Below are 13,234 nucleotides of genomic sequence, written 5' to 3' on the forward strand. Positions count from 1 at the left end.
TTTTGGCATTCTCTACCATCGAAATGTCATGGAAAAATGTTATCTCAACTTTTTTTTTTTGTACGAATGCATAACTTGATATATAGTACCTAATAGAATTTAAATATAAACCAAAAAACAAATTTCCAAAAAAATAATTTTTGGATTTTTAAAAAAAATTTGAAATTTTTTTTTGAAAAATCAAATTTTTGAAAACGGGACATTGAATTTTTTTGAAATTTTGTTTTTAGATGTTGATTCGTTATTTCTACAAAATGGCATACCAATTTTATTTTAAAACATTTTTTTGAAAAAATTATTTATAAAAAATTAGTTTTTTAAAAAACGGCTCTAACGATTTTGAAATTTTTTTTTTCTAAAAATGCATCTTAACATATCAATCAAAACTACATACTTGTTTTGGAGGGCAATTTGATTTCAGATTTTATTTTATTTTTTTAAAAATCGAATTTTTTTTTCCAAATTTTTATATAAAAAGTCTTAAAAATTAAAGCAACTTTAACTCTAAGAGCAAGATCGTGCGACCCAGTCGTGCATTTTATTTTGATATAACAACCTATAATAAATTTTATACCACCCGAAAGCTTATTGCTTCAGCTCGATCATGTCTATTAGGCATCTACAAAAAGAGCTAGAATTTTTTGAACTCGATCAATTTTCATCAAAAAAAGCAAAAAAAAAACATATAATTTTATGTTCCCACGCTATTGAATCAATTTTTTTAGGCAACCTATAAAATTTTATATCATGTAAAAGCTTATAATTTCACCTTTCATATGACGTTTCAATCTTATTTCTGCGATGCCTAGAAAAAAAGTTAGACACCCCTCAGATCGAAAGTTTAGAACCTAAGTAAGGGGAATTTAGCAAAAAAAACGTGGAGGTCATTAACCCGTGCCTCTAGGTTCATACTTTCCCCATACAAATTCGTATGGGAAATTTTTAACTTTTGCATAAAATTTTTTTTCTTTCGAGTTGAATGTGATCTTTTAAAGGAACTATTTTCTAGCCAGAATCAACAAACATTTTAAAAATAGATGATTTAACTCGAGAGAAAAAAAAATTTTATGTAAAAGTTAAAAATTTCCCATACAAATATGTATGGTTCAACAACTTGGGACCAAAAAACTTGTTTTTCCCGTTATTTAATTAAAAACCATTTTGAAATACCAATTTTTTGCACATGTATGCGCACAGTCATAGACTACATGTTCTATAAGCTTGAGATTTTTTGAATACTACAAAAAATTTAAAAAAATAAAAACTCACCCAAAATTACCCCAAAATAAGTAGGTGTTTTTCAAAAATTCATATTTCGAAACGCAGAGACTTAAAAAAAAATCCGTATCAGACCCCTAACTTTTTTTTATTATCTTTCGAATGACGTTTTTCAAATTGTCAAAAAAAAAATTCACCTACCTATAATCAATACTTTGTCAAAGGTCTACCTCATGTTTTATTTTTAGAAAACTATTAATATGGTTGGTTTTGAATTTTTTTTAGAATTTTTCCAATACCATTGTCTATTGATTAAAAAAAAAATCAACTCTTTACATTGTCGCGTTTAGAAAATAGCCAATTTTTTGAAATTTTGTTTTACCCCTATTTACCCTATTAAAAGATGGAATTTTCTAAATTTTAAAGTTTTCTTCCTTCATCCTTCGCGTAAGGCGGCTTATTCTTGAAACTTTATCATATCTTAAACATAAACATATCCAATTTTTTGGAAGCTACACAGTGGCCCGTTTTAACCTTTTTGCTTGCAAAAAGAATATCTTCTAAGCAAATAAAGACATTACCTAAATTTTCATCTTTAAGGGAAATTTCCAAGGCTATGAAAATTATGAGTATCAAAAAAAAAAAAAAATTAACAGGGTATTTCAGAAATTGATGTTAAAGTAAGAAATTTTAACTAAGGTAATAAACAGATTGGTATTTTAATATTCTATCGTAAAAAATCCATTTCTGATGTTATCTGAGTGACACAGTAGGAAAGAATAAATAAAAGAGAACCAATTCTAGTGAAACAGTACCTACTTTTTTAATGGAGACGAATAAAAGATAAATTGCTTATTTCACTGAGGAAAAAAAAAACAACTTTAAATCAACGAATTTTTCGGAATGATTTTGCGTTGAAGACGAAAATTTTAAAATCAAAAAGAAGTGGTTTGCCGTTATAAAACATCTTTAAATCAAAATTGTTTCAACTTTTAAAAAAAAAGCATCAAAAAGAAAAAAAAAACTGGCAGCCACTGGGGATCGAACCTACAACTCTTGGGTCACTAGGCAAATGCTTTACCAACGTGCTATCTCACTGTTGGAAACAAGGATGATAAAATGCAACAAAAACTGAAGTCTAACAAAAATAAAAAAAATTCAATTTTAATTTAAAGATGTTTAATATTAGTTTTTTCAACATTAAATCAACGTTGAACATTACATTTTTTACTTTGCGTTTTTTTTCCCCCTCAGTGTTCACATCAATAACAATTCTTGTAGAACATTAAGAGTGTTTTCTTGAGCCACCATCAAAAATGGGGCAGTATAGTTAAAATTAAATAAAATTCGCAATAAAATCCAAAAAACGGGCTCTTAAATTCATACAAAATCAATGAGGGCACTCTAAATATTTGTTGTAACAGCATTTTAACAAAATATTTTTTTTTATTCTTAGCCTTTTTTTGAGGAACGGAAAATATCAACATTTTTGAAACACAGTTACAAAGAATAACATTTCTTCAAAATATTAAAACCTTAACGAAGTTTCTACCCATATTATTGACAAAGAAATTATCATTTAAATGAGTTGGGGCATACCAAATAAACCGTGTTTTTAAATCATCAAGTGGTATCAACTCTGCATTTTCTCAGATAATTAGAGCCACCTGAGATCACCTTCAAGGATAGAAAATTCTTAACTTTAGTACTTTTTTTAACATACAAAGAACCGTTTTGCCAATCCCAAAATTGAAAATTAAATTCTTAATTAATTGACATATACATTATCTTGCCTTAACCATATTTCATTACCTCAATTCTTATTTCCTTTTTTGTTTGTTTTTTTTTTTTTTTCGATTTCAATAGAAAAGCACACCCAGCATAACAAATGGTACCAACAGCAGCAACCTTAGCAACAGTGGTAGTCAAAACAAAGCCATCCTACACAGATCTATCAATAACAATAAAAACAACAACACAAACAATTCTCCAACAACAGAAACAACATTTAATCGACCACAGCGCCATCAGCATCAATTCCTTTCATCCTCATCAAGACAACTACAAAATAACGATTCCATAGCGACGACAGCAGCAGCACTCCTGCAACAGGCATCATCATCAACATCATCGATGTCATCGACTTGCACTATTGCTCCAACAATATCTAGCCGCCAAATTACGACTACCAGTTCGGGATCATTTTGTTACGACAGCAGCCGATACGATCTGCCCACAATAATGACAGATACTTATGTAGGTGGCAGTAGTGTCGGCGGTGGTAGTAGTAATGGAAGAATCATAGATATCTGTAGTCGCGATTTAGACGACGATGTTGGCGTTGTTGGTGTTGACGACAATAATGATGATCGACTTCACTCATCATCGTCAACTACTTTGTTGTCATCGTCGTCGTCGTCAAATCGTCAACAGAATCAACGAGAAACTATTTGGTAAGTTTGACATTTTAGGCTATAAGGAGTTTCTAACTTCAACCTTTTCACAAAATGAGTAATTGTGTTTTCTCTTTATTTATTTTAATTACACGCGTATATGCAGGCAACCATCATCATCATCATCGGTGACACTTCAGCGAGGGCGTTCCATTTCAACAGACGACCTGTCAACAAAAAATGTCAATCCAGATGGCGTTGGTGGCGGCAATAGTAATGGTATTGGTGGTAATTGTGATGAGGATTATGATGAACCAGCTGAATGGCGACGGGTTTCTAAAATTCGTCGCTCATTTCAGTTTCCATCGACATCGACCGCAGAGACATCACGATCACGTCCCGCTGATCTACCTGCTAGTTCTGTTAGTGTATCGAAAATTCGTGAAGAATTAGAAAATGGTCGTCGATTAAGTACAGCAATGCGAAATAATCATCTCGATTTAGTTGCCTTAGATAATATATTAAATGGAGGTGGAGGAGGTAGTGCAACATCATCACCATTGACAGCTCGAAAGAAAACCGCTTCATTTTTGACAGCTGAATCATTGAAAGAAATCCGCGGAAAGCTTAAGAAACTCAGTGATGAATCACTTTATAAAGATGATTTTGTAACGAAATTAGAAGCTGAACGAGATGATTCTCCAGATAAAGTGGCGCCCAACACAACAGCAGATTCAACATTTCAATATAAACCCCGATCAAATGGAACCGTTCACACTACAAATAGTCTCGAATCGAGAAGTGTCAAATATAAGGATACTTCGTCAGCTGAATGGCATCTGCGTCGAAAGTCATATGGTTTTGAGAAGATGTCACCGCCAGATGATAAAAGTATGTTTCGATTCGAAAATTCCACTGATAGTGGCTTAGGACGATCAAGTGACTTGGGTAATTGGTCTCCAACAACAGATTCAGCTAATTCAGCAATTAGCCGAGCTACTGTAATTACATTTGGCGAACAACAACAAACCAAACAAATCAGTAGTTCTGAAAGTAAAGTCCGTCCAATGGTTCAAAGACGTTTACGCAATCGTACACAGCCTCAATCTGAAGCTGAATCGGCCGAAATGAAACGCCATTCAATTGCCGTCGATGAAAGTCAATATGTTCGTGAGAATTTGCGAAAAACTTCTGCAGTCAATTTAAATGGATTCTATTCGAAAGATTCGTCACCTCTGAATTCCGGATTTAGTGATGACAATTCAAGACGTCAAAAACGTGTGGAATTCTGTAAGACCGAAGTTCATTTTGCTGCTGAATCGGGGCGCGTGAATATTGTCGAAACCGATGGTAAACCACCACCATCGAATAATTTCCGACGCAGAAGACGAAGTAGCAGTAGCAGCAGTACAAGTTCTACCACCAGTTCTACCACCAGTGCTGCCAACTCTTCTCTGGATTCGAACAAAAATAATCTCCCAGTTATACATTTTGGTGATGAACGTAAAGCAACATTCGATAGTTTGGAACTCGACGAAGAAGTTATCGATGACAAGAATAATGTTACCGTTTCGATACCAATCAATGTGGAAAGAAATTTCGATTCAGCCGAAAGTCGAGATGGAGATGCAGAACATCAAGATGAAATTTCGATTCGTGGAATTTTAAAAAATAAACCACCTAAACCGAAACCATATCATTTGGGGGAGAATATCGAAAGTTCGGATGCTCTTTGGGGTGTTCAATTGAAACCGGTAGCTGCTGCTCGAGGTTTTAGTGGTGAAAGAGATCAAACTGAAGAAGGTTAGTTTTTTCTATCTCTCTCTTTCTTTCTCTAAAATTAGTTTTCGTTGTTTTTTTTTTTTAGACTTTAAAGAAGCTACAGTTTCGTCAAAATCGGTTGCTGAACGAGTTCGAATTGTCGAAGAACGAAAAGAAGGAACTGGATACTCAACGAAAATCAATCTAAACCTATCGAATTCACCCTACGAATGGACTGACACATCAGGTATGTTCGATTATACATTTTGAAATTTTTAAAAACTTATAAATTGTATTTTTGTTGTTGCTTGTAGTTTTTAGTCAATCTAAATGTTTCGTTTAGTTTTTGAACCATTAGATTAGCCTGCTGTTTTGTCTGTGTATAGTCCTTTTGCGGGCATATGTATATTAAGTTCGTAGTGGAAATATGTATTTAGCGATTTTGGTCCTTTTTTGTATTGTTTGGGATGATCTACGTCCTTTTTTTCATATTTTTAATTAATTTTTCTAAAAATGCATGAATTCTGATCTTCTATTAAACAAAAAAAACTGACACAAATTACTAAAACTCTTGAACTTATTTTTCCTTATAATGACTAATTGGAACTAAAAAAAAATACTAAGCACAAAAAATTAAAGCACTTTTGTACCCTATAAAAGTAAAAAAAATCAAGTCAAAAACCCACATCAAAAAAACCAAAAACAAAAATTTCAGGTACCTTAAAGACCTATTATGATGAACAACTTCAAAAAGACTTTTATGGAACTTCTGGACTCAACACCAACAAACAACACTCCTCCCCACAACTCACTGAAGAAAGCCTAAAATCTACCCCACTCATAATCAAGACTTTACGATCAGCTAATCAATTCGATGAAGCTATGAGAAGACTGAGTATTTCATCGAATACATCAAGTGGTGCTGAAACGGCTATGGCTTCGATTACAACAAAGCATGTGTCAAGCTTAAGTCATATAACTAAGGCTGGTAATGCTTCATCATTGAATGGAGGAGACTTAAAGACTGCTTACAATCATCATTCGGAGAAATTTCATAGTTCTTCTTCATCAACAATGACAACAACAACACCGACGATGAAACCGATTGCAGCGCCAAGACTTAAAGTAGTTGGTTCGAGTTCGAATTCGGTTAGTCATCAGCTGTCACAATTGAGACGTATGTATGATTATGCTGGATTAGATAGTGATGATAGTGCTAGAGCTGATGAAGAAGTTAAGGGTTATTTTGTTGGCGATTTGGATGAAGATGAAGATGACAATGACAATGATGGTGGTTTTGACGCTACCGAATTATCGGGTAGTTGGAGTCGTGTCAAAGCTAAACGGAATGAGTTGAAAATTCAAACAGCAAAGAAAATTCATCAAGGTAAGATTGATTTTTGTCTGATTTTTTGTTTGTTTGTTTGTTGTAAGGAGTAGATCATCCCTTTGGGTGGAGATGGATCGTTTTTTTTTTTTTTCTTTTAATAAATCAAAATTTTTTTTTGAAAAATTTGCTGCACTATACTAAAGGTACCTACACAAAAAAATAATGATTGCACCAAGGTTTTAAGTGGGCGCTATAGCTACACTAATTTATATTAATAGCTAAATTTATTTATTTTAAAGACATCAAGATAAAGCTCTTTCTAAGCTCTATTCATAACGGAAAACCAAAAGTTTATGAGATATTTTCAACCAAATTTTTTTTTATCTGAATGCTTTACAGGCGAATTACAATTTTTTCTTACATAGCGAAGCCGATATAATTAAAGGTCTGAGTTCATAATCACAGGCCTAGTAGAGTAACTAAAGCAAATTATTAGGGAACCCGGCCGAACAGCTCTGATTTTGGTGACTTTTTTTTCAAACGTAGGTAATTAAAAATACTTTAAAGTCTATAAAATAAAAATTGCCTATGTTGCCGTATTGTTTTTTTAAATTAAAATTGATTTTTTTTTTAACAAAACCATTTTTTTTTGCTTTTTTTTGCTCATAAAACAAATGATAGCAAAAGATTCTCTAGGTAATTTAAGGAAAATATATAAAAGGCAGTAAGGGACAATTTTCCATCGTTTAAGCGATAAATGCAATTTTCTAACATTCTGACCTCAAAAAAAATATTTTGAAAACAACGGCAACACCTACAATATTTTAAAATACATTTTTAAAAAGCCAGAAGCTCATTCTTATCTCTTAAATTTAAATCCACTAAATTTAATCAAGACTTTTTGAAAAAATGGTCCTCAAACTCAGAATTTAAAAAAAAAATGTTATTAGAAAAATTTAAATATGAATTTATTTAAAAAAAATTTTTGGCCATAAATATTATCAGTTGAATTTCGAAGCAAAAAAGGTAAAATATATCACACTTTTGAAAAAAAAAATGAAAAATTACTTCAATTTCAATGGTTTTTTTTTTATTAAAACTGAATTTTTGCATTGAAATAATTAATTTTCTCAAAGACTGTGGTAAATAAGAACTTTAAATTTTTGCTATTTAACTTTCAACAGTAAGGGTTATTAAATGAATAAAAATAATTGTATGTTTAGATGTTGAACTTAAAAAAAAAAAATAAGTTACATTTTTTTTCAAAACTTTTATTAAAAAAAGTTCTTCGAAAATGAAATACTTTTTAATTTTTTTCATAAACCGTAATACATATTGACATTTCCTTTTATAATTTGAAATCATAATAAATGCGGCCATAAAAATTTGAAAATAAATGCATTTTATATTACGACCAAGTTTAAAAAACGACATGTTAAAATTTTTTCAATAATTTTTTTTTTTTCAAAAATCTGAGTTCAATTACCATTCTTTCAAAAGCCGTTCATTCAATTAACTTAATTTTAATTTTACATATATGACTAAGCTTCTAGCTATTAAAAAATGTATATTTGAATATTGTAGGTGTTGCCGTTGTGTTCAAATATTTTTTTTTGTGTTTGAAGTCAATTAATAAGAAAATTGCATCTATCGCTTGAACTATGGAAGATTGTTCCTCACTGGCATACATTTTTTTTTCTTGAATTTCCTAGACAATCTTTTGGCATCAATTAATTTATGAAATTTAAGAAAAATTTTTGAAAAAATTTGTTTTTGTTCACAAAAATCTTCAAATAAATTTAAAAAATCAAAACGGCAACACCGGCAATTTTTAATCTATAGACTTTAAAGTATTTTTAATTACCGACGTTTGAAAAAAAAAGATCATCACAGTCTAAGCTGTTCGGCCGGGTTCCCTAATATTGCCAATTTTTGAGCTTTAGTTACTCCACTAGCCTATGCATTCAGATAAACAAAATTACTTTTTTTTTGATTTTCGTAAAAAAAATTCTTGCAAAAAAATATTTTTTTTGTAAATTTCCTCCAAAGCTTTCGAGTGAGATACCAAATTAAAGGTCTCTTTAAACCCTATTCATAACTGAAAACCAAAAGTTTCTTCGAGTTCTGGTTGCTGAATTACATTAAATAAATTAAAAATTAAATTCGGATCAAAGACTCGAAACAAGTTTTGGTTTACAAATACGAGTTCACAATGAAGTGGACTATCAATTTATGTACAAAAATTACAAATTTATTTTTTTTCGGATTTTCGAAAAAAAATCAAGGTTAACCCCTTGCCTAAAAAAATACATTTTCAAAAATTTCCTCCAAATCCATTGAGTGAGACATCAAAAGAAAGGTCTCTTCAAGCTCTATTAATAGCTGAAAACCAAAAGTTTCTCCGAGATCTGGTCGCTGAATTATTTGATATCGAAATATTTTGTTTTTTTTACTTTCGGAAGCAGATACATATTTTCGGATCATGGTCTCCAAACAAGTTTTGGTTTACAGATACGAGTTCACAATGAACTGAGCCATCAATTTATGGAAAAAAATTACAAATTTATCTTTTTTTCGGATTTTCGAGAAAAAATCAAAATTATCCCTTTGTTTAAAAAAAAATACATTTTCAAAAATTTCCTCCAAATCCATCGAGTGAGACATCAAAAGAAAGGTCCCTTTAAGCTCTATTCATAGCTACAAGCCAAAAGTCTCTTGCAATTCTGATTCCTGAAATATTCCCAACCAAACATTTCTTGCCCCAATTTCCTTTCATTCCAAAGCCAATATCTTTTGACCACAGTCTCGAAACAGGCAGAGATTGAGATATAAAAATATTCAATTCCCCACTAACATTATTTTCTTACTTTCTACTTTTCCTTCCCATTTCAATATCCAACATTTAAGACTCAATTCCCTCTTTAGCTAAAAAAAAAAACAATAATTATTATTCTTTTAAGCAAAATTTATTTCATTCAAAAATTAAAGAATTTATTTTTCTTCCATCAGAACTTCCTCAGTCAAATATAATGAACATTGAATTGCACTCCCCTTTGACGCCAACAATTAAAAAACCAGAACTGATACGAATGCAGGCACCAGTTGCTAAGCCACGAACTTCCGCAGCAGGTAAAATATATACTTTCATCAAACCCCCAAACAAAATTTCACTTAAAATTTACTTCCAGTTAAACAAAGTACGGTCCACAAACAAATTGAAGTCCAACAAACTCATCAACAAGTTACAACAAAATCAGTAAATCATGTAGCTCCACAACAAATTCAAGCTGAAAAAGAAGCCGCAAATGAAAATTTGAAAATTGTCAAAGAAGCTCGTGGAGCTCGAAAGCTTCGTGATCATGAATTATCTTATTTTGGTATTAAAATGGGTTCCAATGACACCACAGATACAAGATCAACAAAGTCAAGACTTACCACCAATACAACTTCAACAACATCATCGAAAAGATCTCTGCCAAGTCGTAAGCTACCATCAACTACAAAGACTGAAGAGAGATCATCATCATTATCGAATAAATGGAGTCTTCCTAACGATAAGCCCGATTTACTTCGACATAGTCCGATTTTAGTCGAACCCCAAGTTATAACAAAGACAGCTATTGTCGCGCCATCTATCGGCAAACAACGGCAACGCAGTAAAAGTCCTGCATATAGCTCAGACGAACAAACTGACGGGATATATGAAAATATTAAGCAACCATATTGCCGACAAAAGGATCTGCAACGTGACGAGATGATCCTTGATGAGATGACCAAGACTGCTGATCAAACAATGAAGGTAAGTTTTATAGAGGTTTTGAGTGGGTAAATAAGTTAAAGGGTGTTTTTTTTCAGGCTGTTTCTGATGAAGCTGCCCAAAAAGATCTGCGTCGACGTTCCATCTCTCGACGATCATCGAAACCCCTCGAAACAATCGATGAGAAGTTCTCGAAATCCGTTAGCAAAACAGCCTTGCGGGCAAAAACAACAACTGCTCATCGACTTGTCCGTGAATGTTCAAATCGCCCATCATCAGCATCGTCTGGTGAAAGCTTGCCAACAACTCCAATCGCCCCAAGAGCTCGCTCTAGATCACGCGACAATGTCGAATATGCCAATGTTAAATCGAAGCCTATAAGTCGTCCCATAAAACACCGATCGAGCAGTGGTGAATCACGAAGATCCGTCACAAGCTCTACCGAAGACATTACACAACAACCGAGGATAAGTAAATCGTCGATTAAACGATCCTCAACGAAAGACGAACCGCAATTGGTGAGACATCATCATCGTCCTCTCCAATCACAGCAGCGTTCGTTACGAAGCAGTACCGAAAGCCACGATCGGCACAAGGTCACCCCACGATCATCGACCAGAGATCGTGTCGAGAGTCATGACCCATCACAGTCGCACCAGCACAGTCGCTCTTCACATCGAAGCTCACATGGAGCAACGAAATCCGATGTGGAACAACACAAGCGTAGCTCTCACTCCTCCACAGTGGAATCAAAGAGCAGCAGCACAAAAGCAACAAATCGCAGCCGAGCAACATCAGACAATGAAAAACCAAGCAAATCTTCAACTGAACGCACATCAAGATCAAAAGGTTTGAAATAACATTCATTCATACTCCTTCAGAGAGTTAAATTCCACTCTCTTATTTTCAGGTCATTCTAACCAATCGGAGAGCAGGCCCCATCATCGTTCCTTGGGCAGCAAAACGGCCACAATGTCATCGTCGGGCGGCAACAATTCCGACACTTTGATGTACGTATTAGAACAACCACTTGTAACGCGTATTATACCACCGCCCCGCAAAAAGCGTCTAAAAGCTCAAAGTCAACCGAAGAAAGAGAAAAAGCTCTCTCTTACAAATTCAACTTCGTCCTTCACCTTCTTACAGACAAAGTATTATCAACCTCCGAAACGTAACTCGGATGTTAGTAATATTTATGATAATTATTTGCTCTATGCGACGCCAAGCTTTGCAAAAGCCACTCCCCAAAAGCTCTATTCCTCCGAGGATGGCCAACAGATGTCGCAACCATCATTGGCACGAAGAGTGCATCGAGTAACGAACCCATTTGCCATATGTGCATGTTCATAGCCAGAGGAATATATATAGAATCTACTCTCACACATATTTGATAGACACATTCAAAAAAAAAAAAAAGAAAGGAGATCGCACTCTAACATGGCCTTAAAAAAAAAATGCACAAAAGCACGCACAAAAAAAATAAATTACACTAAAAACATACACACTTTATCACCACAACCACCACTCACTTTCCTGCTTATCCTTGCAAAATAAAAAAAAAAAAAAACAATTAAGTTTTCGAATCACGTTTTAGAGATGAAACGTTAAAAAAAAATAAGTTCGAAAAAAGCCAAAGAAAATATCTGTTCCAATTTTCTCCATTTTGCAAAAAAAAAAAATGTTTTGAAAAAAAAATAAAATGGTCCAAATAGTGGTCCAAGCATCTTCCCACCGCGCGCGAAAAAATGGAAATCTTATAACTATTCCTCGCGTAAGGATAATCAAATTGTTTTTTTTCTCTCTTTCTTTCTATACATTTTTTTAGAATAGCCTGCCTCTTCTAATAGAAAAGTTTAACATGGTGTTTTGTTTACTTATTATTTTTCTAATTCCTCTTTATTTTCACTTACTTACTTTAGACTAATCAAGGAGGACGATAACACGGTGTTACAAAAATGAGGTTTTAAAATATACGCGGGCAGAGACCTATCAGGTTTTGTAGAGCTAGTCGCACTGAATATGAAACGGTATTTGAAAATCCCCTAACACCCCCAAAATCTGGAGTTACGGGCAAAAAACGGTTTTTTGGACCTTCACCCATTGAAAAAATTCTAGCTTCGACAATTTTCTGTTTCTGTTTCTGATAGAAGATAAATATACCTAACAATGTATAAAACATGTAACTCGGTTAAACCACTTAGAATTTATAAGATGTCAAAGTTCAAAAATTCAATTTTTTTTGTCATTTGCCCAACTTCGGCATCAATTTAAAGTATATGTTTTCAAAACAACATCCTATTTAAAAAATATATTCTAAAACTATATCTATTTCCCAATTGATCGAGGTATTTTTTATGAAAATCACTTCAAAATTGGCTTAGAAAAAAAAAATTTTTCGATTTCAACCCAGATACAGAAATTCGAACTTTTAGGTATAGAACAAAAATGTTGTTTCGGCACGTAGTAGGATAAGTTGGGCGCCAGGATTTGATGAAAGGTTTTTGTAGAGGAGCTCAATACAAACATTTTTTTCTTTGGGAGGGGGGTCTATCTCCCCCCGTTTAGGTGGGAGGGGCATTTTTCTAAAATAAAATTATCAAAATTAAAAAAAAAATAATAAAAAAACAACGGCAACACTTACAGTAATAAATGATACCATTTCCAAAAGGCAAAATTGTGCATTTGATTCTAATTTTTAAATCAATATAATATTACCAATAGTTTTTGAAATAATCGATTTCAAAGTTAAAAATAGGGGAAAAAAAAGTTTTTAAA

The 13,234-nt window shown here is 32.9% G+C and overlaps 1 protein-coding gene across 2 annotated transcripts in view; it reads left to right on the forward strand.

Annotated features, from left to right (window-relative positions):
* Positions 1 to 13,234, forward strand: part of LOC129913376 (serine-rich adhesin for platelets) — a 91,318-nt gene that overhangs the window by 73,896 nt on the left and 4,188 nt on the right. The window contains exons 4-11 of one of the 2 annotated variants that reach the window (XM_055992002.1): positions 3,085 to 3,671; positions 3,778 to 5,414; positions 5,479 to 5,619; positions 6,088 to 6,759; positions 9,712 to 9,831; positions 9,891 to 10,501; positions 10,558 to 11,308; positions 11,370 to 11,469. In XM_055992002.1, the coding sequence (XP_055847977.1) occupies positions 3,085 to 3,671; positions 3,778 to 5,414; positions 5,479 to 5,619; positions 6,088 to 6,759; positions 9,712 to 9,831; positions 9,891 to 10,501; positions 10,558 to 11,308; positions 11,370 to 11,469 (4,619 nt within the window). The remainder of the gene's footprint in view (positions 1 to 3,084; positions 3,672 to 3,777; positions 5,415 to 5,478; positions 5,620 to 6,087; positions 6,760 to 9,711; positions 9,832 to 9,890; positions 10,502 to 10,557; positions 11,309 to 11,369; positions 11,470 to 13,234) is intronic. The other variant, XM_055992004.1, reaches the window with a different exon arrangement.

The sequence above is a fragment of the Episyrphus balteatus genome, chromosome 3 (genome assembly GCF_945859705.1).
Source record: "Episyrphus balteatus chromosome 3, idEpiBalt1.1, whole genome shotgun sequence".
NCBI lineage: Eukaryota > Metazoa > Arthropoda > Insecta > Diptera > Syrphidae > Episyrphus > Episyrphus balteatus.